General features: G+C 36.7%; 1 protein-coding gene across 11 annotated transcripts in view; it reads left to right on the top strand.

The window, feature by feature from the left end:
* Window positions 1-22,771, top strand: part of UBR5 (ubiquitin protein ligase E3 component n-recognin 5) — a 94,622-nt gene that overhangs the window by 16,284 nt on the left and 55,567 nt on the right. For 7 of the 11 annotated variants that reach the window (XM_049817472.1, XM_049817480.1, XM_049817434.1 and 4 more), the window contains exons 2-9: window positions 3,702-3,746; window positions 4,243-4,324; window positions 4,510-4,586; window positions 5,388-5,507; window positions 8,638-8,827; window positions 11,018-11,177; window positions 17,886-18,035; window positions 20,027-20,238. In XM_049817472.1, the coding sequence (XP_049673429.1) occupies window positions 3,702-3,746; window positions 4,243-4,324; window positions 4,510-4,586; window positions 5,388-5,507; window positions 8,638-8,827; window positions 11,018-11,177; window positions 17,886-18,035; window positions 20,027-20,238 (1,036 nt within the window). The remainder of the gene's footprint in view (window positions 1-3,701; window positions 3,747-4,242; window positions 4,325-4,509; window positions 4,587-5,387; window positions 5,508-8,637; window positions 8,828-11,017; window positions 11,178-17,885; window positions 18,036-20,026; window positions 20,239-22,771) is intronic. The other 4 variants (XM_049817453.1, XM_049817499.1, XM_049817423.1 and 1 more) reach the window with 3 other exon arrangements.

Genomic DNA, 22,771 nt, shown 5'->3' with positions numbered 1-22,771 from the left:
GTGGAGTCTGAGCTCCTGTAGTCCTGACGTGGAGCCTCTTCGGTTGCTTAGTGTGAGCACAGTTCCCTTCTCTTCTGATCAGTTTGGAGAGGCTAGATATTGTAGCTGCAAAACTTAAAATCAAAGCAATCCCTACTTGGTTTGGACAAACTGAGTTTTTGTTTTCCTCACAACTGTTTTTGGATGAATTCTGATAGGGATATTTAAAGAATGTGTGTCTTAACACAGGAGCCATCATCACTAAATTTTTTGTCTAAAAGTGTGGCAAGCTAGTGCATTTCCCCAAAACTGTGTTCATGAGCAAATTACATGTTGCTTCTAACTTCATCCTTTGAAATAGTTCAGTTGCCTTTAATGAGAATTTTTCAAAGTTTAGCCTGTCCAGGCATTAATATCAGAGATTCATTTTACCACAGAAAGGTCTCAGTGGAAGCGTTGTCCTTCCTTAATGCAAGAATTGATTAAGTCATCTCTGCCTGTACCTCTTCCTTCAGTGCACCATCAGTTGAAATTATTGAATTGTATTGTTAAAATTAACCTGCTCTTAAATATGTGTTTTGAGAGTTGGTAGTACCATACTATGCAACTGTGCAAGTAGAAAGGCTTAGACTGCTGCAGGAAATGTTTTTGTGAAATTATTTAGAGTTTTTATTTGAGCAAACATATTCTCCATAAAGAATATACAAACGCATCTTTCTGCTTTACTCTTGTTTTTCTGCTGGCTCAGTTTTTTGTCTGGTGTTCATGTGAATGCTGCTGGCAGCACAAGGAAGGGGGAGGAGTGGGGGTGAAACCAGCAGCTGCCCAACAGGGATGTGGTGCTGGGGAGCTACTCCTTTTTCACTCAGTGGTGTTCTGCGTCAAATTCAAGTTCTCATGGATCTCTAAGCTTATTAGGCAGTACTTGATAATTGTGCTATTACAGCAGTTGTGTATGAGATGGTTGGGGGGTGTGTGTGTGTGTGTGAGATACTTGGTACTCCCCCCCCCCGCCTTCTGTAGAGACTTTAGTACTTTCAGCTATATTGCTTACATCCTTCTCTGCTCCCTCCCCTTAAATGTTGACAGCAGCCTTTTTTCAATAGTTAGATCTCTTTTGACCTATGCTTGTTGCAGATAGACCTACTCTTTTGAGACTGGTGTTACTAATAGATTCACTGAGTATGCAGGTCTTAGCTTTCTGTGCATATTTCTTCCCTATCACTTCATTATTTTTTTACAAGTAAAAAAGGATTATGATTTTCTACAATTTGAAAAATGTCTATTTCTTTGGTAGTGCTTAGGTTTTGTGGCACAAATCTCGGGTAAGGAAGGTTTAAACGTTGCTAATAGACTAGTCTAGTAACCGTCTCCAAAAGCGCTGCTCTATTTGCCATCAGCTTTTCATATAGGCAGTGCAATGAACTTAAAAGGTAGGTTCTCCTATTCTGTAATTATTATTCATGCTTACCAAGGGGAAAAATGTTAATGGAAAACTGCTCAGGATTCCTATGGGAAACTGTTAGGCAATATACTTAAGACACGAAACTTCAGGGATGTTTAACTTGTCATATATTATGCAGCAGATCTCTGCTTGCTTTCTAAAACCATACATTAAGCTGTGGAGTGTATGCCATTCATCTTCAGGGGTCATTTTCCATTCTCCCACAGTAGTTCACTCTTGTGGGGTACCTTTCACACAGATGTGAAGTTTGTGTTCTCTCCCTTTTGTGAGTTGTCTTCACAAGAAACCTTATCTATGTATGTAATCTTGGCCTGTGTGGAGTAGTTGTGGCTGGAAATTGGGAGTGTGAAATTGCCTACTTACACACCAGCAGCTTGGCTTGGATAGCAAAAGGCGATTCTAAGCACATTCATTTCCTTCTTGCTGTCCTTTCACTGTGTTCCTTTCTTCTTGTGCTTGAAAGTTATTTCTATCAGTATAAATTATCTTGTTTCTCAAACAGACATATATGTTTTTTTCTTTTTTCCCCTCAGGACAAGGGCTTTAGAGTTAAATGCTATTGATAACCTTAACACTTGGCTGTTTGGACCTCTAATCTGTATTCTTTCTCATGCTCAGGGTTTGCAAGTAACTGAAGTCTGTTGTCCATAGCAGTTTGTGTGTAGAAACTGAAGTGAAGCAAGTAAAAAGAAAGGGTTTAAAGACATGGATTCAGACAGAGGAAAACTGTGCTGGTGTGCCATGTCGTCTTCTTAGGTTTAGAAAGGTATTGCTGATGAAGAAGGAGATTTGTGGAATGCTAGGATGAACATGGTACCAAAGTTGGGATTTTTTTTTTCCTTAATTAGGAAGACCTTGCACTATTTTTACAGGATTCATCTCGGTTTTATAACTTCATGTAATATGAACATTGTAACTAAAATTGGAAGCTATTTAGGAGCTTTTTCGGATTGCTTATCATCTTTGGGAAGAAAGGAGCCCAAGTTTTACCTGAAATGCCTGCCTGATTCTAAGAGAGTATCTTTACTGCCTGGAGAGGATCTTTTCTAAGTGGATTAGAAATTACCTTAGAAGTTACTGTGTTGGTTTCCACTTTTGAACACCAGATACTCTAAGCAGGGGTGGTCTACAGGTTGGCCCCTTTTTTGAGTTCTGCTCTTCCATTTGGTGAGGTGTCATGAAAGTGAAATGGAAGTACTTTTGGAAATATTCTTTCCCTTTTAGTAAAGGTGATATTTTACATAACCTATATATAGTGAATTTTCTCTGGATTGTTTCTTCTACTAGTCAAAGTTTGTTGTTTGTCCCTTTTGATGCTGGCTTTTGCACATCTGTTTTCCTGTCTTTTCTGTTTTGGAGAACTTACTGTCATATTTTTGGCACTAATGTGCCACATACTTGGATTTCCTAGAAAATTACAATCATGTCTACTCTGGGATACTGTATTCAAGCTTATATGAGGAAACACAAGTATATCTACAGTTAATGCTCATTGCTTCATCTGCTTATTTGGTGTGTAAAGTTGTAAATGGTGGTAACAAGGCAGGAGCAGTGCTTTTTGATAGTGACTTGCAAAACACATAGAAATGCAAGAAAACATGGGATTTGCGCCAAGATAGTAGGTGGAAGGGTAAAACTCTAAAGCAAAAAACCTCCAAGAGAAAAACCTGATTTGAAGCTGAACACCATTCAGTTCTTATACAGACTCCCAGCACCAAGTAGTATTTACATCGAGCTTCATTAAGTGTGGTAAGTTGTTCCTGTAATGTCATAAATATGCTGCAGGTGGATATCTGCTCTGCCATGGAGCTCCCTGGGCTGCAGGGGGACAGCCTGCCTCACCAGGGTCTTCCCCAGGGGCTGCAGGGGAATCTCTGCTCTGGTGCCTGGAGCACCTCCTCCCCCTCCTTCTTCACTGACCTGGGGGTCTGCAGGGTTGTTTCTCTTGCATGTTCTCTCTCCTCTCTCTGGCTGCCTTTTCTGTGCCAGCTGCAACTTTTTTCCCTTCTTAAATACGTTCTCCCAGAGGCACTACCACCATCTCTGATGGGCTCAGCCTTGGCCAGCAGCAGGTCCATCTTGGAGCCGGCTGGCATTGGCTCTGTTGGACATGGGGGAAGCTTCTGGCAGTTTCTCGCAGAAACCCAACCCTGTAACCCCCACTACCAAAGCCTTGCCACACAAACCCAGTGCAAGTGGTTGTTGTGTGCTGTGGGGGATGTCTTTCAATCAACAGCTTAATTTCTTTTTGTTTCAGATTAAGGGAAGTTTCAGAGAAGCTGAACAAATATAATTTAAACAGGTAAGGCATATCACATGCTGCTGTAAATCATTTAGGAAAGTACAATTTTTCTAACAGCAACAAGAAGTAAATGGTTATACTGTAGATATATTCTTCGAAAGCCTCAATACTACTAATACTGAAGTTCAGAAATGCTTCAGATAACACAGTTCTTGTATTAGGAAGAAAATGTTAGGTTTCCAGTTACCATAAATGATATTATTAAATACCTTCCTTATGAAATGACTCCTTACTCTGAAGTATAACCCCTGATGTTTATTGCTGATCAAATTAAATGAAAACTTATCATCTTTTAAGGTTTTATTCTGCATTTTCTGTGCTTAATGACCAAAAATACATCATAGCTGCTTCAACTAATGCACATGTTTAGTCATTCTTGAATGTTTTTATATTGGTAACAGTCAACTGTCACTGCACGTTGTTCCTTCTATATGCTACTTGTTTTTAATTTTTTCAGACTTTAAAAATGTTATACATGCTCACTTTTTGTTTTCAGCCACCCCCCTTTGAATGTATTGGAACAGGCCACTATTAAACAGTGTGTGGTGGGACCAAATCATGCTGCATTTCTTCTTGAGGTAAATTATTTAAATCTGCTCAGATAGATAATAAACTTGAAACCACACAGTTAATATTATTTCTTCTAACATCAAATTGATCAACACTCTTCAATAACTGAAGACTTGTTTTTGTTTGTATTTTTTTTCTGTAGCTTGTCTTACATTTCAATTTTGGACACTTGGTTTTCTTGTTTTAAATATAGGATGGTAGAGTCTGCAGGATTGGTTTTTCAGTTCAACCAGACAGATTGGAATTGGGTAAACCTGATAATAATGATGGGTAAGAAACGCTTTTCTTCATATTAAATCATTCTTTTGAACTGGATAAGCAGCTTGGCTTCTTTTTTGGTTTTGGTTTTGTTTGTTTGTTTTTAAACTAGATTGCCTTTGGTATGGGTATTTTGAGTAGATACATAATGGTTATGGTGATGCAGCCAAACAGCTTAGCTTGTCAAACTGGTGTAGGAATAAATAGTAGATGTGGTTCTAAAAGAAATGAGACAGGATCTCTTTAACTTCAAGAAACAAACCCCTCCAAAAATAATCCTTGTGAAAGAAACTGTGTTAAACTGTTAAGCTTCATGTAGAATCCACTCTGAAAGTGGTCCCACCTGGAGAGGCTCACTTTCTAGACCTGTTGTCTTCAGTCCAGGTAAGTCTCCCTTAATAGGACTATTTAATGGTTCATATTTGAATGTAAAGCACTTCTTAATATTGAAGTAGCATACGCAGGCTAAGGTTTATGGATAGAACACGTGGTGATTACAATTTATACATATACGCTAACTGAATACTTAGCACAGTGGCTAACTCAAATTACTAATTAGCTTAATATGTATTTGCAACTGTGCTATTATGGATTGCCAATGTACATAAGATCTGTTAGGCATGCTTTCCACTTTCTTTTTCCAGCGTACCTCTTAATATACAGTTAGATTAGTTTGGAATATTCCCCAAGGGTGTTGCTTAAGCTGGTATGTTACCAGACTAAGTCCCTGAGAATTTAGACCTGGGATTCCAGGTTTTGTTCTTAACCCATTTGGGATTGTTTTGTGACTGATTTACCATCTTTTACTTTCAGTTCAAAGTTGAGCAGTGGCTCAGGGGCAGGAAGGACATCCAGGCCAGGCAGGACTAGTGACTCCCCATGGTTTCTGTCTGGTTCTGAAACTCTGGGCAGACTGGCAGGCAACACCCTTGGGTAAGTTTTGATAGGATTGAGGCTGCAATCTGTTTGTTCCATATTTGAGTATATGTGTATACACATATATAAATTGTATGCAGTATGTATAAGGGAACGTATAATTACAGCAGTTGTGTAGGTAGGGTATAATAAAAAACAAATAATTATTGACTTGGTTAAAATAACAGATATGTAAGTGACCCTTCAGTACCTAGGATACAGAGAGTTCTTCCTATATGTGTGAAGAATAACTTGGTTTTGGCCGTGTTGTCTTTTTTTCAACATTTTTTTTTAGTTCCTTGATTTTGAAGAGCAGTTTTTTGGAGGGACACTATCAATTTAAATGCTGATAGGCTAGCAGCATAAGGTAAAATGAGTGCACTTATGCAGGAAGAATCTTAATTATCTGTGTTTGCAGACCTTTGTGTGCCCAGTTTTATTGTGCCTTCCTCTCCCCCGCCCCAAGTAAGGAGCAGTGTTTTGTTAGTTGGGGTCTTATACATAATAATAGGAAGGGAACATCTGGAAGAGGTTGTCACTCAGAACCTTTAAAATTGTACTATATACCAAATGTACTATACAGGTTCAATTTTTTTATCATTAGCTTTAAAATTGATGGTGTCCCTTTATATAGCAATGTAAAATAATCATCACAGTGAACTCTTCGTTACATACTTTTGTAAGACATATTGAACAGTGCTGCTTACTAAGGTTACTAACTTTAGTAAGGAGAATTGCATTTACAAACTGTGGCTTCTGCATGTGAACGATTTGTTAAGAGGAAGGAACTACAGCTTTTCCACAGAATATGTTGTTTATGTTACCAAATAAGCTAATTTCATCTGGGGATTAGTTGCATGAAAGATAATCCACCCCTTTACATGCCCCCCAAACTTTTTGTGAAACGTTTATGCATGTGAACCTAAAATCTATGTGTTAAACTTTAGAGGCAAACTGGTATTGTCATGTTTAAAAACTTACTGTGGAAAGTGTAAGACTTTTTTCCGTGTTATTTTTACTTGAGCATAACCAGTTGAAATTGTTTGAAGCTATGTGCTTAGGAGATCAACCCTGAAGAGTTCCTAATTTCTTCCCTTGCATGTTTCGGAACTAGCAGTTGAAAAGTCACTGAACTAGAAAAGTGGCATTAGACACTATAACTGCTCTGTTAAATGAAGGGAATACTTAACTTAATAAATGGAGTCTAAAAACATTCAGACTGTGGAGTCCTTAGATTAGATCACTGGTTTTAGAGAGTTGCTAGCATGCTAGTGGGCAGTGGAAGGATGTGGAAAACTAGTAGGTGAGCAGAAATGAGCAGAAAGATTTCCATTCTATATTAATATTTATTCTAGGTTTAGACAGCTTTCATAGGAATAGCTGCATCCTTTTTTTTTTCTCTATAACAGGACCAAGTTAGGACACACTTGGAATATTTGAATTATTACGTGAAATTACATGGTTTTAACTGTTAGATGTTTTAAGTCTGTCGTTGATAGTTTATAACTTAAAGTAGAAAATGCATCTGTAATACGTATTAAGATCTAATACGTAACCTTTTCCTTAAACCCACATCTTCCCAGCTGAGAGTTGAATTGAGAATTGTTGTATAGGAAGAATTTGACTTCCCCTCAGCTCCCTTCCCACCTTTAGGAACAGATTAACTAGCTTGTTTTATTTAAAATGACACATTCTTCTTTGGTTTGGTTTTGGTTTGGTTTTTTTTTTCCACTTTCAATAGTATCTTTTTTTTTTTTTAAGAGCTCTCTTTCTAACTCATGAGACAAGACTTTTCCTAAAGTGATCGTTGAATTGCTTTTTATCTTGTCGTTGTGTGGTTGCTGGCTAGAATCCTGAAAACAGACATCTCTATGACAGGGCCTCATCTTAGGCAGATAGTTTAGTTATTCTGTGACTGCATGGCCTTGTCAGGAGGAAAAAAACAACAACAACAACAACAAAAAAAAGAAGGATGTTAGTAATCAACTTAAGCCATAAAATGTAAGACAACTATTCTTACTTAATTAGCTTTTTAGATACATGTGGTATACTTTTAACGTGAATTTATTAGATGCTGTTTCAGAGTACATGCCTTTTTTTTTCTTGTCTTATTTTAAATGTTTTTCTTTTTCTTGAAAGGAGATTGATTAGGGTGGTTGAGAGCAGGAAAGTGCTGCTGATACCGATTATTAAATAGCAGTAATACCATATCGAATATCCTTTAAGGTAGATTTGTACAACAAAGCTGAGTTAACCTTGAAGTACAAATTAGACTCTTTTAGCCTTTCATGACGACAGAGTATCTAGTCTTACATCCAGAACAGATTCAGTTGACACAGTTCTGTGGTGTTAAGATTAGTGGAAAGTCGTAATGATGGCGAGTTGTCTATTTCTACAAATCATTGCCTTTTTTACTCCCTTGTTTTGATACTGACTCATAGAAATGAAAAAAATGTTCAGTCAGTTTAGGCATGTTTTTGCAACCTATACAGTTGATGTTGATTCCTCCAGTAGGAATAGGTTCAGAGTAGAGCATCTCTTGAAAACCATCCATGAGGATCAGAGAACTACATAGTGTAAGATTTGTTTTGCAGTAAAGAAGATTACTTGATTTTTCCAGTGTAATCCTAAGCAATTTCTTAATGTAAATCAAGTCTCAGAAATTTTAGAAGACCCATCTGAGTATAGTGACCTTCTGTCAGACACAGTCTGCTGACCATGAAGCTGCTGCATGTGTGCTTTTATAGTAGGAAGTTAACAGCCAAGTGTTAGATATTATGCTGCTGCTACTGTTGCTTTTAGAGACTCTGGGAATTGGTACATGCATGTATTTATGTAGGTATACATCTACACAACTGTATGAGTAGGAAAAAGTGCAACTTCCAGTTGGAGTCCTGTTTTATATTTCTTCTGTGTAATTCAGAACTTCTATCAATTGCCTGGTGCTCTTGTTCTTACTAGTTTTGAGAGATACTTTCATAGTGTTTGTCTATGAAGTCAATCTGCAGTATTTTTCAGAGACCGTCTATAAGGTATTAATAATAGAACTAAAGACTTACTTCTTGAAGTAGTCCCCAAAGTATGCTGATATATATATATTGAGATATATATATATATATATAAAAATATTATAATCTAACTCTTCTAGAAGTCGCTGGAGTTCAGGCGTTGGTGGAAGTGGAGGAGGATCTTCTGGTAGATCGTCTGCTGGAGCTCGAGATTCTCGAAGGCAGACCAGAGTTATACGTACAGGACGTGATAGAGGATCTGGACTGCTGGGGAGTCAACCACAACCAGTGATTCCAGCATCAGTCATTCCAGAGGAACTCATTTCACAGGTACTTGAGCTAGAAACTACTTGTTGCCAAAAACCTGGGGACTTTCTTGTAGCATGTGAACAGGGATGTGTTGTAATAATACTGCATTTTCTCCAAGGAGTAATGGCATGTAGTTGAAAAGATTGACTTTCTCTAACTGAATTGCTTTTATTCCTAAATGTGGTGTGTGATAGACAGACTTCTTTTGGATTCTAGAATTTTCATTCCCCAAAATTCCACTAAGACAAGGTATGTGTTTAATCTAGATGAGGAATGTCATGCATTCTTCATTTGCAGATGGAAAATGTAGTGAGAAAATCAAATATTTGAGAATTGTATCAAGCATGTAGCTAATAAAGTTAAGTTTCTTGAAGGAGTATAAGGAAGGGGGGCAAGTTGACTTTCTTTTCTTTTTTGATAAAAGGAGTGATCCATTTCAGATCTAAATGAAAGATAGTAAACATGTTTAGTCTCTTTAAAATACTTATTTTTCTTCATGGGCACCTCTACTTAATTTTTTATAAACATAACTGATGAATGTTGGGTATAAGTTGCTCTGCTTTTGCATCTTAATGCACTAAAGCCTGAATAAGCTGATGGACTTTGCATTGTGTGATTAAGTGGAGTTTGTTAAAATAATGTTTTACACCATGTTTGAAGAAAATAATAGATTCAAAATATGTGACTAGTTAATGCATTTTAATTCTTAGTTCAAAACAAGTTGCTGGTCTATATTTCTAATACAGGTGTTAGTTCCTAGGCCAAAGATAATGTGCTTGCATGCTTTGAATGGCCTATAGCATGATTGGCACAAGATAGGAGCTAGCAGGCAAGTTATCTACAGTCCCACCAGTGACAGACTGGCTTCTAGTTTCTTTCTCTCTTTGAACTCAAACACCTGTAAAAGCTGGGAGCTTCTCCCTTCACAGAGGCAAGATACTGGAGGTGTTGGTTACTCTGACGTTAGCTCTGCTTTCAGGAAGTGGTTTGGTTGATGACCTGCAGTGGTCTCTTTCAACTGTGGAGTGGTTTTTTTGAGTGTTTACTGACATCCTTGATACCTTACCTGAAATAGAAAAGCAGACTAATATCCCTTGGTCCAGACAGTTCCATTCTGTAATCTAATGTATGATTTGTTGGTGAAATTGTAACTTTGCTTCTCTTGCTGTGATCTTTTGCCCTTTTTTTTTTTTTTTTTTTTTTTTTAAAAAAAAAGCGTACTTTGTCTACCTTTAAAACAGAAGGTGTCTAAAACATTTTGGGGGTAACTCTAAAGCAGACTAGTGGGAAAGATCTTCACAGCTGGTCTATGTAACAAATTCTACCATGTCTCGAAAATCTGTAAAGGTCTGTCACAGAATATAACGACAAAAAGCTTACCTTTGTGTGCTGTTAAAATGTGTCGTCCTCGTCGTCCCCCCCCCCCCCCCCTTTTTTTTTTTTTTTTTGTGCCTCATTTTTACTGTGTTTATGAAAACATTCAGTACTGGTTTTTGACCTTGTTCACATAGTTTGTGATCTCCTAGAACTCTGTCATCTTCTCTGGCATTCAGTAGAGGGTAGTCTGTCTGGAAAAACAAAATGGTCTGAGACTGAGGGTTAGTGGAATAGGCCAGAATGCTTCTGGTTTTTGTAAATTCATTGCATCTGTTTCACATTTGGAAGGTTTCTTCTGCATTTGCACTTTGCTAATCTAAATGTTGCAGGAACTGCTGAAGATAAGCCTTTAGAAAACAGAAAGATGAGAAAAAGGAGTAAGGTGGTTACATACTGAAGGGCAGTGGAAAGAGAAACCACTGTCAAAAAGACAGGGATTGAGGTGTAGTTTTAGAACAAGTTGGTCGCAAAACTCTGCTGATTGACATAGTAAGTTTAAACACTTTTTACAGTAACATGCAGAACATTCTCAAAACCAGATTTTGCTTATCCTTTAAGTACAGCATTAAGTGTTTCAAGAAGTAGATTCTAAGATTACATTAGGAAATTCAGCACCAAAGTTGGAATTCAGTGGACTAACTTGAACTGGGAGAACGTTGACTATCTAGCACAAAATACTGTGACAAATGTATGTGGGCCTTTGTCTGCATGTATGTACTGTGATTGACTTTTGTTTTTTATTAGACTTCTTTTTAGAATTACGCATTCTTTTCTTATGAATGGTGGTCGGTGAGCTGAGAATGACCAGTAACCAATTATACTCTGCTGTTACAGGCACAAGTTGTTTTACAAGGAAAGTCCAGAAGTATTATTATTCGGGAACTCCAGCGAACAAATCTGGATGTAAACCTTGCTGTAAATAATTTGTTGAGTCGTGATGATGAAGATGGAGATGATGGGGATGACACAGCAAGTGAATCATATCTTCCTGGAGGTTTGTATCCTGCAACTTTTGATAAGAAAATGCCAATGTGTTCTTATTTTTCTGTATTTAAATACTGACAGCGTGCTCCGTGCTGTGCAAGGTATGCAGCGAAGACAGTTCTGGCTTATAGGAGCAAAGTTTAAAGATGCGCAAAACAAAAGATGCACTGGGATGTGTTGAGGGATTAGGTTAGGCATTGAAGAATAACTGTTGACCCTGTTTGTGGGTGGCAGGAAAGTCGGGTTTTGTTTTGTTGTTGGTTTTGTGGTTTTGTTTTTTTTTTTTTTTTTTTTTTTGTTTGGGTTTTTTTTTAGGATCCCAGGCTTTGTAACATCAGCATTACTTACGTCTGTATTTTGCTGCTCAACGAGATGCTGAGACTGCTGTGTGGCTTGCTCATAAAAGCTAATTCTAAAACCTTCTAGTGACTTGCATGTGTTTTACTACTAACATATATTATTAAGATAAAGCAGTTTTTAGAGCAAAAATTATACAGCTTTTTTCTAACCAAAATGCCTCAAGTGAGGGCAAAACAGCTTACAGTTGTTAGAGTGAGATAGAGAATTTATTCTTCATCTCAGGTTCCCTTCATAAATGCTGTAGTATTCTGGCTATACTGGTAAAATGCTTTAATTGAAGTCCAGATATTTTTGAAATATTGTCTGTCCCATAGAATTGCTTTTTATAAAAGACTGAGTCTTTTTTTGCATTGGCTAAATAATTTAGGTAATCTTTTCTTGCTGAGTAAACGTATTTGAAAACATAGCAGCCAAATTTAATGTTTGTGTTAGGTACACTGCATGAAAAGAACACATCTGAACTTTGACTACATATTAGCTTTTCTTTCTGTATGTCAAAATGATGTTTTGATATTTTTCTAATAAACGTTTTTTTTTTCTGCTCATCTGGTTCACCAGGAAGGTTCATGGGCTTCCTCCATCTTTATCCTGTCAATCATGTGATTAGACAAAGGCTTTTTTGTTCTGCAGCAAAGGCTTTGTATTTCATTTTGCCTCTTCTAGTTTTAGTTGCATCTGTGAAGCTGCTTTATTTTGCTGTAGAATTAAGAATCCTCTGGTGAAAGGGGTGAAAAATCTTTAATTTGAGTCTTGTTTTTTAGTAATTAGCTTAATAGCATTAGACAGATGCATTGGAGGAAGTAAATTCTCTTAACTCTTTCCAAGTATTCAAAGCAGGAGTTCTTACTCTAAGCATACCTGAATGCATTCCTCCAGAACCAGCCTTCAGAAGATAAATCACTGTTAGTAATCATTAACAATAGATGTTCCTTTTAACCATACTAACCAGCTTTCTACAGCATTAACTATTCTCTTAGTACCTCTTGAGATCATCAGGATCAGTTAACAGGGACTGTCTGATGACCTATGACTGGTAACTTTTATTTGAAGGTGCCTGTGCTACAGTCTGTGCGTCTTTTGTATTTGAGATACATTAAAGTAGTAAACAGAGTTTCACTGTCCTCACTAGCTGTCCAGAAAACAATTTTGGCATTGGCTTAATTTTTAAAGCTTCTCCCTTGTTTAGACTAATCTTTCCTACAAGAGGTTGCAGCCCCCGATATTAGTATTTTTTTCTCTCTTTTACCCCACAGAGAAACTGGGCTAACTCTTCCCTGGTTCTTGTGGGAAATGAAACTTCAGTCTTCAAAGATGTAATTTGCAATTTGTAGAACATGCTATGCCTTCTCTGTCTGGCTTAATTTATTTCAGTTTTATGGGGAAAAAAATAAGTTTGTTGCACAGAAATGAATTAATTTGATATCTGAATGTGATCAAAACAGTAGGAAAAGTCTAGCTGAACAGTAGTCAGTGCTGTTATGAATCTAATGTTGGTACATTAAATAGTACAGATTACCAGTCTTCGCTTGTGTCACATAACCATGCAGGCTGGTTTTCAGGAAAACCTGATGGCCAGAGAAACTTGCCTATAGCACTCTGGAAAAACACCAACACTCTGTCCTTCAGAACTACGTAGAACCTTTTTTTTAAGTCTTTTGCTCTAGAAACTTGCTCTTGCACTCTTGCTTTCAGTTGTCATCTCACCTCTGGATGCTCTTTTGGAACTGTAACATCAGAGTTTGTTAAAGAAAACTGTAGATAACTGATAAATGCTATATGCATTCAATTCTTAGTCAGGTTTTAGTAATGATTCTGAAAGATAAAGAATTTTTTTTTCTTAAATTATGTCAAATTATGCTTTAAAGCTTTTTGATTTTGTTCCTTCCAAGCACAAAAAAAAGCCAATGACAAGACTACTTTTGCCTCAGGACTTTTGAGGCTCTTACATTTTGATTAAAAGTGTATGCTAATTTTTACTTTCTCCCTTCTGCATGTGTGGTGCTTTGTGACCCTTAAATTTAGGGGTTATTCCTCTAAGCCTTCCAAGACAGAGAAGCTTTTTTAAAAACACTAAGACTAATTTACAGTTGATTTAAAAAATAAAAAAAAAAACCCTAAGATACTATCTAACCACTGTGAAATTAATGAATTCTTGTTTAATACATCATAATTTCATTAATATATCAGTTGTGATAATTCCAGTTAGTATTGTAAAGGTTGTGCATCTGAATTTTTTTAAGGTAACAAAAACCATGTCTCAGTTCTTCCTGAATTCTGGAAAATGTCTTAAGTGAAGAGCAGAACTTTACTTTTCTGTACAGATTGCCTTCAATAAGTGTCTCTTGGATATTTATTTTTGGAGCCTTATGTACTTTGATTTTGCCTTCTGTAATCTAGTCCTGTTTCTTTTGTTTTATGGTCATTAGCAGAGAGGAATGTGGGTTCAGTTGATACATAACAAGTACATAAGGAAAATAATCAAGGTGAAAACTACATAGAAAAAGATCATGTAGCACAGAAAAGACTTGAAGTTCTCTGATTTTCCAGCTCACATCAAGTTGTATTGTTAGGGGCTTCGTCTGGGCTTTATGTTCTGTTAATCTTCTGTATAGATGTTCTGTGGAAGTTAAAAATATTTTGTTGTTTGTATAGTTCAGAGGTGTGCATGCTTGCTCAGTAACTTCTGCATGATATAGTGGGTTCTCGCTAGTGGGACTTGTGAAACATAGGTTTGTTAACATCTGAACTACTTTTGATTTTGGAATTGAGAATGAGCTTGTTTAAAAATCTTTTTTTTTTTTTTTTTTTTTTTTTTTTTTTTTTAAAGGCGGGAAGAGAGATGAGCTGGTATTGCAGTAGTACTTACTGTATTGTCTTGCAGTGAGGGGAGATGGGAACCAGAGCACAGCATAGTATCAGTTCAGTGGCTTGCCTTTGGGGAAAACAATTTGGTGTATGGTTTTTTTTCTGTGGTTTTGTTGGTGTGATTTGGTTTTCTTTGTTTTGTTTTGTTTTTAAGATGAACTTCTAGTTGGGTAATGTTTTGAATAAATATATCTTATCAAGAAATGAGTTCTGGAGTTCTGTTTGAGTCAGGTTTCCTAGGAAACCAAAATACATGTTTCCCTCCCTTCACTGTCACAGTTTTGGCAATTTAATCCAAACTTGAAAGAGGAGGAGATACTGAAGTCATTGAATTGTTGAATATTTTATAAAAATACGCAGCTGAGAAGAAGGGAGAGAATTTATGATTGCCCCCTTAAGGGAGAAGGTTTAATGCAAGCCGAACTTGAGATCGGAATTGACCTAGGCAATGCCTTTAGTTGATGAATCCAGTGATAATGCTATGCATAGGCTACTGAAAATAAAAATTCTCTTAGTACTTGAATTGCTGCGTATGTGCATACTGGAACTTGGGGTAGGGTTTCTTTTTCCTCCTTTCATCTGCACTGGATATCCTTTTCCTTCCAATTTTCAATGGTATTTACTAGTGAATCTTAGGTACTTTCTTACCTAAATATGTTGATTACCACATCTAAATGTGAAGGGTGTGGCCTGATTCTGGTCTAACATGACACAAGAGATGAATTATATCATTCCATGGGATTTTTCTGAAGAGCAGGAAAATAAAGCCATAGAGAATGTTTTTTTCCCCTGGATTCTTAAACTGGATGTAGCCTTGCAGTGTCTGTGTTTTCACAGCACTAAAAAAATTCCAGTGATTTTTGAAGGGGAGTGGATTTGGCTCCTATCCCTACTGGTTTCAGCACCTCTGTTTGCTGGTATAGAAAATGGAAGAAGGGGTATCTCTTTGCATAAATATTGGAAGAAAATTGAAGTCTGATTTGAAGCTGAAGTAAGAGGGTAAAAAAAGGCCTCATTTCCTCACTTATCTTAATACACATTTAGCCAAAAACCATGTAGTTTTGGTTCTCAAGTCTGATGGCTTGAATTTTTACTTCCTTTTTGGAAACACAGCTAAACTAAAGTCACCTAACATGGTGGAAGGTATATGTGTGTCACAAGTTAGTGTGTATTTTCCATCACGAGGATTTCTGGCTTAGCTTACCTTTAAAAAAGCGCCATATTATCCATTTTGAATGAGGCTGGAAAGTTCTTTTCTGTACTGGCCAATTGTGCTCCTAAAAAGACATCAAAGTTTTTTGCAATTTTTGGCTGGGTAGTGACCAAAAAAAATTGAGAACAAGTTGCTAGACTGTAGAGAGGTTGGAGCTTACCTAGGAAGAGATGGTTGTGGTGGGTGCGGGAGGAGGGAAGAGGAGTAGTCTATGAATATTGGGAGATACAACAAAGTCTCAGCTGTGTTTGCAGCTCTTAAAGTCTGGTACTTACAAGTTGACACTCTTAAGGTGAGGTGTTCTGCTGATTTATCATTGTGGAAAGCCAGTGGAAAATAGATAAAGTAGCAGGCAGGATAAGGCCAGTCTGAGTTGTGTTTTACTGACACAGAGCCTGTTTGCCAAATCCGATTATTTATTTATTTATTTGTACTAGTATTTCCAAGCAGTCTGTCAAGGATGACTTCCTAAAATGTACTGCATGAACCATTGAGTCCTAAGTGGTGTGCTTGTAGAAGCACAGACAACACTTGAGTGGATTACTTATTTAATGCAAAAAGCACTTCTGCAGGTCTTGCTTGCTTTGAAATCCACAGCACTCACTAGTTACGGTGCTGTTTTTCTGGGGACAGCTGGTTGTAGTGGTATGTTATATTTCCTGGAGATGAGAGTTTAGAAATCTAAGAATGAATATTCTGATGTGCAGGGATGTGAAAGTCTCTAATGCTTTAAATATCAGTAAGTGGAACAGTTAAGTGAATTAATACTGGCTGTAAACTGGACTTCTGGCTCCTATTCAGTTTTTGGATACTCTCTCCTTTGTGTCCATTCCCCCCGCTTCATTACAGATTCTGAGAAAAAGACCCATAATAATCAGTTCCTGCTGTTAAGAATGCTTATATTTAATGTCAAACCTTGATTTCTAGCCACTATTTTGTTTTATGCTTACAATGAGGTAGAGGCTGAGAACTGGATGTGTTGAAATTATATATGTGCTCTCTGTGTTTTCTGAAGGGACTCTGTGTATAGCCTCATGTTAACTTCATGAGTGGTTAAAGCAGATGAGGTTGTCCTGCTGCCAGAAGGGGCTATCCTGCCATTCCCTTGCATGATGGTGAGGTTTGTGTGCCTGCATAGGTTAGCTGAAACCTAATTTGGGGAGCCTGATATTTTAGTCAGATTTGCTTGAAAGTTTGGGAAGGGGCAGAACTGTCTCCTTTGGAGCAGTAGGGTCTGGTCAGCTTTGCTGAGTGTGGTGAGGCACCACTTTTGGAGTTCTGACTACCCAGTTAAGTCAGTCTGAAGATTGCTTCCCACCTTACTTCTATACTCTACGAAGTATTGTTTCAAGCCAGGTGAATGTGCTAGTAGTAGATGTAGAAATCCCACCTTGCCCCAAGGAGGTGCCTGCCACAGGGATGAAGGAAGGAAGTAGGACTGTCCTTTCTGTAGCAGCAAGATGGTAGTCAGGTGTAGTTGTCTTGTCAGTCCATATTGCTGGACTTCAATAAAGTACATGAATTTTCAGTAGCCTCTTTTGTGTGTGGATAGTAGCTGTAGTTTAGTAAAAGGAAGGAAACTGTTTTATACTTTAATCATGATCAGCACTTCAGAGAAACTCAAGTCTTCTAACATAAGAGCTAGGGCAGTTACAGTATTTAAGTTCATCGTTTTGGTTGTTTTTCTTTTTTTAACTCATGGTATTAAAAAATGGTGCTTCTTCCAGATAACAGTTGTTGTTCTACTAGCCTGTGAACTAAACAGGTGGGTCATTCTCTGAAAGAAACATCCTGTGGAGGAACATACAGTCTTTGACATCAAAGATGTGGCTTTGTGAAGGCCAGCTTTCACCATGAATTCTGTCCTCCCTTAATTCTAGGTCATCTTTGGAGTTCTGCATTCCGTGCATGAGTGTGTGTGCACATCTATGTATATGTATCTATCTTATCCTAGCGCTTTGTTCTTTCAGGTGACAGGCTAAAGTTTGAATTTCTGGGTTACAGAAAAATGTGTTTTGGACAAGTCTTGTTTGGGAAATGTGGTTAGATAAGCGACAGAGCAGTTCTTGTAGGGAAACTGGTTTTGTTCACTTGTCCACCAAGCTTGATTGTAAATGTGGTTGCATAGGAGGCACATGAGTTTGCACTGGTGAATCTGAAGAGCAGAAATTCAATTAATAGATAGGATTTTTTGTTTTGATATTTGTTTAGTTGATGGTCTCTCTAGCTGATGTTTTAAGTAGCTGATTATTCACTTAAGACCCTTGTCTCCTCTTATAGAGGATCTTATGTCTCTTCTGGATGCTGACATACATTCTGCTCACCCAAGTGTCATTATTGATGCTGATGCTATGTTTTCAGAAGATATTAGTTACTTTGGTTATCCATCCTTTCGGCGCTCATCACTTTCCAGGCTAGGCTCATCCAGAGGTAATTTTGCACCTTTTTTCTTTGTAATAAGTAGTTTGCTGTGGAAAAAGCTAGTGATAGTACACACTGGTGGTTTAGATTCTGATTTAATGCGAAAGTAGACTGTGATATGTTGTGAAATATAGAGTAGACAAATAGACTGTTACTCATTATCAAAATTATTAATGAATTCTGAATATTAGCAGGTAAGTTCTGCGAGAACCTTGATAGTCATGTATTTTAAATCTAATTGTTGATCATTGGTGTTGCAAGGTGTCATAAAATTTCTGCATGTTAATTTTATTTTAAACTGTAGTGTAAGTACCTACTAATACATAGATTGCATTACAAGTATTTAATTTGGCTCAAAAATGAATAACAATCGATGACATGCAGCATTCTTGATCCCCCCCCTCCCCTTTTTTTTTTTTTTTTTTTTTTTTTTTTTCCTTTTGGGTTGCTCTTTGTTCACTGTTCTTCACATTTCCTGAATTGTTCCATGTCAGAAGTTACCTTTATGGAATGAGGAACTTTAGGTACTAAGGAGGGAGAAGAAATTTAAATTTTACTTTTGGGAAGCATTTTTATAGTTGAATAAGGAAAACTATTGGCAGCTGATTTAAAAAACAACTCCTTGAGCAGTGTCAAGGCATTTTACTTTTTTTTTTTTATAAAAAAAAGCATATTTCTTTTAAAAGATTTATAACAGACCATGCAGCAATTTCCTGTCTTTTTGAAGCTGTTGTGCAAATGCCTAGAGTACGTTCAAACTGTTAATCCAACCTCTGCTGTGATTGTTTGTTTAGTACAGTTTTGTTGCCTTTCATGAACATGTTTTAGTATATTAATTGCTGAACATGTAAGTTCCTGTTACAAAATTATTAGTCAGGGGTCAGTGTTATGTTTGCTAGAAAATAAGTACAGTACTTTATGAAATGTATCTGTAAGACAAGCTGTAGTGTTTGGCTTATGAAAAAACTTTCCCATTTGTCTAATACAGCAAAAGACCCAAGACTTGGCATAATTTGTTGAAACTATGATATAATAATGTGGTCATCTCATACATGTAATTCCAGTTGATTTTTGTGGGCATAAGTACTTAATAGGTTAAATGCATTATGTGCATGTACGAATATTCAGCATCTGACATAACTCCTTCTAAATTCCTCCTTTTTTTTCCTTTCCTAAGGTTATTCTATATAAGACGTTACTACGAATTTTATAATCCTTATTTTCCATGCGTAGTTGACTCTTGGAAAGTTAGTTTGATTACCTGATTTAAAAAATTTATCTGCATGAGCGAACTGCAGAGTACTGGCTTTAGACAGTTTGTAGGCCAATTGGAGGGGAAGCATTTTGGTAAGGAACATTTTCCTACAAGGATCCTTTTTAAAACTTGTCTGACTCTTGAAAAGTTTTCATTTGATCTATTCAAAACAGATACACTTTAATTTATTAAATCCAGTCCTATGGAATATTGCTTTAAACAAAAGGGGTTGGATTATCAAACATGTATACGAGAGCTTTTTTATATGCTTGCTTTCTTTAACCTTTTCAAATTACTGGTTTTTTTGGGGGAAAGTTGTTATGAAACTCTCTAATAAATACTCTTTTTTGGTTTGCATAAAGATATCTAACAGACTATATAGACTTAGATTTTTTTGTTGTTGTTACTACGTTGATAAAACAATACTACAAAACTCTGCATATTGTACTATAAAACTTTAAATTGCAATGTTAAATGTATTTGGCCTCTTATGATGTAAGTAAAAATGCTTTAGCATTTTTTATAGTGCACAAAACTGTAAGACTTCTTTATTTCTAGCTTATTTTTATGTTTAGTAATTCTAAAGTACATATGCTTGAAAGAGTTAATATATTGAATGTTGCATGTCAGGACTTTATTTTTAATCTGTATGAGTAGATTTAACTGCTGTTAGTTGCATCCTGAAGGGTCTTTACTAGAGAGTGGCTTACTTTTATCCCACTGGTGTGACCCAATTGCATACCAGTTCTCCTTCTTCCCTTAGAGAGAGACTCTGAGCTGTTGCGTGAACGTGAGTCCGTTTTACGTTTGCGTGAACGAAGGTGGCTTGATGGAGCCTCATTTGATAATGAAAGAGGCTCTACAAGTAAGGAAGGGGAACCAAACCTGGACAAGAAGAATACACCAGTTCAAAGTCCTGTTTCTTTAGGAGAAGACTTGCAGTGGTGGCCAGATAAGGTATTGAATCTTTTTTACTATTTTATTTGTGTGCTGTGCAATTGATCTGTTTATTTTTTCCAAATAAATACTCTGTTTCCTTTTTGAATATCACATCTCAGTTTATGTGAGATAATGTAATAAGCCATATTCTTTATTATGCACTTAGGAAAATTATAAATAACTAGTTACACCCCTATAACTGTGCTTCTGTTATTACTGTTTTAATTTTCTTCTCCCTGTGTTTTAAAGGCACTGCTATAGATTGTAAGATTTGGGTTTTTTCTTTTTTTTTTTCTTTTTTCATTTAGGTGCTCAAAGCATTTAATAGGCAATAGGAAACTCATGAAACAATTTAAACTATCCTTCATCAAGGAAACCTTTTTTTGATTAGTGTTATTATACCCAGAGATACTTTCAGTTTGAGTGGATTGGGCTTTTAAGCAGCAATGCTGAAAGCTGACATTTATTTGCAGTTGTTTTGAGTTGATCAATAACTTAAATGAGTGTTGGTTGCTCCTTCAGAATCTCTTTGGCTTTGATTAGCTGGTTTTCTTTGTAACTGGAATTCCATTTTTCAAGGCAAGAAGTAATTCCCACATGAGATATACGAATGATAGGAACACCAGTGTTATGTTGCTAATTGGGTATCTGTAGTCATTTTCTTTATGAATTACTTATATGCTTGGGAAAATGACTTTAAAAAAACCCAAAACCAAACCAAACCTGAACCAACCAACCAAACCAAAAAAACTTCTCAGGAATGAGAGTGATAATCTATGTTTATTAGACCAAATTTTATGAACTTGGGGTGTCTTTCTAGTGTTCCAATTTCTGTCTGTCTGCAGTATCTGTGAGGTTGCTATTTTGATGTCATGCTTTCTTTTTCTGTGTGTCTGTTGTTTCCTTTCAGACTAAATATAGATAGAGAGCTTGAAGAGGGAGGTGATTTTCGAGGCTTATTTCTGCTTAGAGTAGCTCACCTTTAGCTGCTGTCATCTTCATTCAGGCATTCAAACTGAGAAATTAAGATACCTAAAAAGAATGTTTGTCTAATACTTGCTCTCCCAACCGGACCTTTTATGTCTAAATTGTGATTTTATTTTTTTCAGCCAGTAACGTGAAACTTCTGTGTCGGTGAAAATTGGCAGCTTTTGTCCCCCTTGCTTTGTCATAATGGTAGAATGAGAGTCATCTAGCTTGGGTAGAGAGAGATTTCAGGGGTTGTAGCATCAAAGAATAAATGTAGTTTAGATTTGGAATACTAACAACTTTCATTTCCACTGCTGTGTTTTGGTAACGTTATTATAGCCATTATTACTGTTGTGCTTCTTGTTATGTTCTGGTTTTTTACTACTTCAGGAACGTTTTTCCTGTTAACCCCATTCTTCTCTCTGGCCCTGAAACTTAGTAACTAAATTAGGGTTTAGTTTTTTTCCTGGATTTTTTTTATTTTTTTTATTTGCAAACTCAGTAGATCCTGCCCTAGGACAATTATTGCAGTCTTTTACTGGGCATCTTTTATGGAATTCACTTGCTGTGATATCTCATTGCATGCTTGTTCAATTTAAATACACTGAACTTCTTTCAAGATACCTGTTTGCATGTGCACTCATATAAACCCTAGGTTTCAGTTAAATGAAGGTGTCTTATGGAAAGGCCTTTCCTCTTTATCCAAAAGTAGTTAAACTTCTCATCCTGTCCTTCAGCTGATTGTTCATAAGAAATTGTTCTGCATCTTTCTTGCTGTAGCCCCACTCTGAAGTTTTGTTGGTGGTATTTTCCAGTAGAAATTCTTCAAGGTGAATCCTGAGGGAGATGATTTAGCTGAGAGGCCAGTTCAGATGTTTCTTCCATTTTGAAAATTGGAAAGGAGGTCTTGAAATGTTAATGGAGAAGACAGTAAGCTAGGGGAGAGATTAAAGTATGTGAGAAATTGCTACAAAATAACCAGTCTTGTTTGCAAATATTTTTCCTTAATATTTCATTATTTTGACATTCAGCATTTGAGACGGAACTAGTAGCCCATGATGAGGATGGTTAACTTACGTTTATGGGAGGTAAAGTACCAACCTGAGAGGAATGGATGAAACTTTTGGAAAGCTGATAGTGTTCCCAAATGCATCAATTTCACCCACAATCTGAGATGAATGATGTTGAGACATGTTGCATAGGTACTGAGTTTTGGCCACTAAATAAGTGAAATTGACTCCTCAAGAATTCAAGTCAATGAATGAATTCTTCTGATAGTTCAACTCTTGTTGGACTGTAGTACTGTTAGTCTACACTGCCATGTATCAACATTGTGCCATGTGTATCAGAGCCACTCTATAGTATGGTAAATATGGCTAATTTTTAATGCTAGACTGTAGTAGGTGCAAGCTGAGCCTTTAGTTCAAGTAGGTATGTTCTGTTTAGCTATTGAGATACTAAGATTTTGTCAGCAACCTACATCATCTTCGAGTATGTAATTTCTCTGGTCTGAAGTCAGAATTTATAGTTGAACACATAAGACTCTGGTTACAGAACCAGAGCTGTCATGTTGTTCATGCAT

This window comes from Accipiter gentilis, chromosome 2 (assembly GCF_929443795.1).
Source record: "Accipiter gentilis chromosome 2, bAccGen1.1, whole genome shotgun sequence".
Lineage (NCBI taxonomy): Eukaryota > Metazoa > Chordata > Aves > Accipitriformes > Accipitridae > Astur > Astur gentilis.
Note: the sequence above shows the minus strand (reverse complement) of the source record. Positions and strands in the feature narration are given on the sequence as shown.